General features: G+C 42.3%; 1 protein-coding gene across 2 annotated transcripts; it reads right to left on the minus strand.

Moving 5' to 3' along the window:
• Positions 1 to 9: 9 nt before the first annotated feature.
• On the minus strand, positions 10 to 2,848 carry LOC119344575. Of its 2 annotated transcripts, none has more exons than XM_037614967.1 (2): positions 2,319 to 2,841; positions 10 to 469 (listed from the first exon to the last, which is right to left on the minus strand). In XM_037614967.1, the coding sequence occupies exons 1-2, from the start codon at positions 2,601 to 2,603 to the stop codon at positions 326 to 328; spliced, it is 429 nt and encodes a 142-aa protein (XP_037470864.1). In that variant the 5' UTR covers positions 2,604 to 2,841; the 3' UTR covers positions 10 to 325. The 2 variants fall into 2 exon arrangements, with proteins under 2 accessions (XP_037470864.1, XP_037470865.1); XM_037614968.1 differs by lacking the exon at positions 10 to 469 and adding an exon at positions 479 to 627 and having other exon boundaries at positions 2,319 to 2,848.
• Between the last annotated feature and the right edge of the window lie 397 nt (positions 2,849 to 3,245).

The following is a 3,245-nucleotide window of genomic DNA, read 5'->3' on the forward strand; positions in this document are numbered from 1 at the left end:
TTAACTATGCTCATTTCGGTGATGTTGTTACTTTCGATACAACATTTGGGACAAACAAACAGTACAGACCCTTCGGTGTGTTTGTTGGATTCAACCATTTTAGAGAAATGGTCATTTTTGGTGCTGCACTTTTATATGATGAGACATTTGAATCATTCAAATGGTTGTTCAATACGTTCCTATCATTGCATAACAAGAAGCAACCTAGAACAATCTTTACTGATCAAGATGTAGCAATGGGTAATGCAGTTCAGGCGGTATTTACCGAAGCATGGCATGGATTATGCACTTTTCACATAATGCAAAATGCCATCAGGCACTTACCTCATAAGAAAAAAGACGAGGAGGGACCAAATGTACTTGCTGATTTCAGCGCTTGCATGTAAAAGTATGAGGAAGAGGAAGCCTTTGTAGAAGCTTTCAATGCCATCAGAAGCAATGTGGATACACAAACTTGGTTGGACAGCATCTACAAAGTAAAAGAGAAATGGGCAAGATGTTACATGAGGAATGCTTACACTATAGGCATGAGAAGCACACAATTAAGTGAGAGGTTGAACAGTGACTTGAAAGACCATCTAAAGTCTGATCTTGACATCCTTCGGTTTTTCAAGCACGTAGAGAGGGCTGTGCAAGAGAAAAAAGATAACGAGGTAAATGAGGAATATGAGTCTAGGAAAAAATTACCTAGAGTCAGAATGAGGACTCCTATGGTAATACAAGCGAGCAAGGTTTACACACCACGCATATTTGAAGATTTTCAGAATGAATATGAAAGATCTATCTCAGCATACATCAAGCCATCGATAGAACACAATGCATATATTGTTGCAATTGCAAGTCTTGACCCAGAATTCACATATGAAGAAGAGTGCAAAGTTGTAGTTGATTATGAAGAGCAAAAAGTTTTCTGCGATTGTGGGCAATTTGAAAGAGTTGGTATATTGTGTAGTCATGCTTTGAAAGCACTTGATGTCATGAATATTAAGTACCTTCCAGGCCACTATATTTTGAAGCGATGGACTCGAGAAGCGCGAAGCGACACTATACAAAACAGCCATGGAAACATTGTTTTGGAAGATCCTAGATCAAAAGATAGACAACAGTTGAAGTTTTTCATGCACGAGTTCCTTGGCATAGCTTCACAGGCAGTTAGATCAGAAGAGTGTATCAAACTAGTAGATGATGCTTTGAAGAATCTTAGGAAGCAAGTTGAAGAGAAAGCTCGTACTACTACATGCAGAACTGAAGATATATCTAAAGAACCAGACGATTGTTTAAAGGATGCTTGCCTAAAGAAAAAGGAAATTCCAAAGAAAAATTTAAGAAGAAAGAAATCATGGCTTGACAATCAGCACCCAAATAAAAAGAAGAAGGAGACAACTAAAGCGGTACCCAAAAATCAAAATCATTCTGTAAATCTCTTGCACATGTCTAACCAGACTACTTATTAAATAGAGTAATATAGTAACAACTCAACTAACATTGGTTTTGTTTTGTTTTTATTTTTGCATAGGGAGGAAAGAATGACATTTCAGTAGCACAATACCAAGCACCTATAGAGCAAATGGCTGGAACAAATGCAAATGGTTTGCAAGAATATGGGTACTATGCTCGTTTACTGACGGTATTTCCACCTACCATGTCTAAAATTCATAAAATTCATTGTTAAGCAATATGATACTTCATATAATCAGTTATATATCCCTTAATTTGTAGAGTGAAGCCGATGATCTTTGGAACTTACAAAACTATCATGGGATAGGTTGATGAATATGTGTTATTTTGTCTTGCTAGATCGACAGATTATGCAGAAGGAATATCTGAATCAGCACACATGGGACCCAATCTGTTGAGTGTTCATTATTTCACTGCAATCAGTTTAGTCTCAGTTCACTCCTAGTTTCCGAAGACAGAACAATCAGTTTAATTTCAGTTTACTACAACAATGATCTGTTGATTACTTATCACTTTTAAATATTCTAGTGAGATGGTTACAACTATGTACCACAATAGGTTTTTATCTCTCCATGTACGGTGTACAATCAGATACAACATGGACTGCTAGTGGCACTATTTGATCATCAGCACAAGCACTAATTCTTCAGCTAGTGATCTGAATAATTGGACAGAGACGCAAGTGACCACTGTCACAACATAACTGTAATTAAACTCAGCACACATGCATGTACTCTCTACTGGCTATTGACTAACCATATTGCCATGAAAGATTAATAGATGGTCAAACAAGCACATGCTCTCGAACTAATGATGAAAAAAATGAATAAATTAGTTCTAAGTAACACCAAGTAATTCACCTTGGGTTTTGCTAGTGGGGCTACGCCGGGCAGGAGGGCGCCGAGGTCGACCGTGCTGCTCCGAGACATCGCCGTCGTCCTATTCCTCGTCGAGCTCGTCGGGGGAGACTCCAGCTTACCGTTGTCGTCAGGCTCGTCGATCTCGCTCGTTGCTCTGCTGCTTGTGTAGTTCGTCGTCTCCCTGCTACTAGCAGAGACGTGTGGCGGTGCAGCAGCGGCGTATTCGATCGGCTCCCGCAGTAGTGCGCTCTCCGGCCATCCCTTGCAGCTGCCGGTAGAAGCCATGGGGCACGGCCGCACGGGGATGGATAAGAAGCAGCGCGCAGAGAGGCAGGGATATAGAGGGAGGGCATCGCCAGAGCAGTTCGGGGCGAGCGCATTTGGCCGGAGCAGCGCAGTGTACCTGGATTTCGCTCGGCCGGAGCAGTATTGTGGATTGGGGAAAACAGTGGCCGAGCTTCTCTAGACGAATGAGATAAGACAGAGAGAGAGAGTGGGGAATGGTGTGGCCGTGTGGGTCTCTTCTAGTTTTTTTTACTTTTTTATATGAGCCCATCGATTCTTTGTTGAAGCCATCTGATTAAAATAGACGGCATATGCTAGACGCTACAGCATGTGTACAGTAATAGCTGTACTGCAGAGGAGCCGAACCGCGGAACCCATACCGCGGTAGCTAGCCTCGGAAAGAAATCGAGCTAGCCGTGCACCTCGCCGGAAAGGACGCGTCCCCGGCTACAAGTACACAAGTAACAGATGCATTCACGCGAATTAACCTGTGGTTGAGTTGGTTAGGTGGACAGTGGTATCTCCAACCCACCAGGGTTCAAATCCTGGTGCTCGCATTATTCGAGGTGGCTACGGTGACTTTGTAAATCTCAAGATGATATGTCGGAGGTGCTCATAGGGGTAGGGTGTGCGTTCATAGGG

Source organism: Triticum dicoccoides, unplaced genomic scaffold, assembly GCF_002162155.2.
Source record: "Triticum dicoccoides isolate Atlit2015 ecotype Zavitan unplaced genomic scaffold, WEW_v2.0 scaffold174068, whole genome shotgun sequence".
Taxonomy (NCBI): Eukaryota; Viridiplantae; Streptophyta; class Magnoliopsida; order Poales; family Poaceae; genus Triticum; species Triticum dicoccoides.

Excerpts from the sequence above, each read along its gene's own strand:
- LOC119344575 (XM_037614967.1), bottom strand. The coding sequence starts at position 2,603 with ATGGCTTCTACCGGCAGCTGCAAGGGATGGCCGGAGAGCGCACTACTG. Across the intron at positions 470-2,318 it reads CCCCACTAGCAAAACCCAAG|ATGCTGTCCAACCAAGTTTG; the intron begins GTGAATTACTTG and ends TTTACTTTGTAG.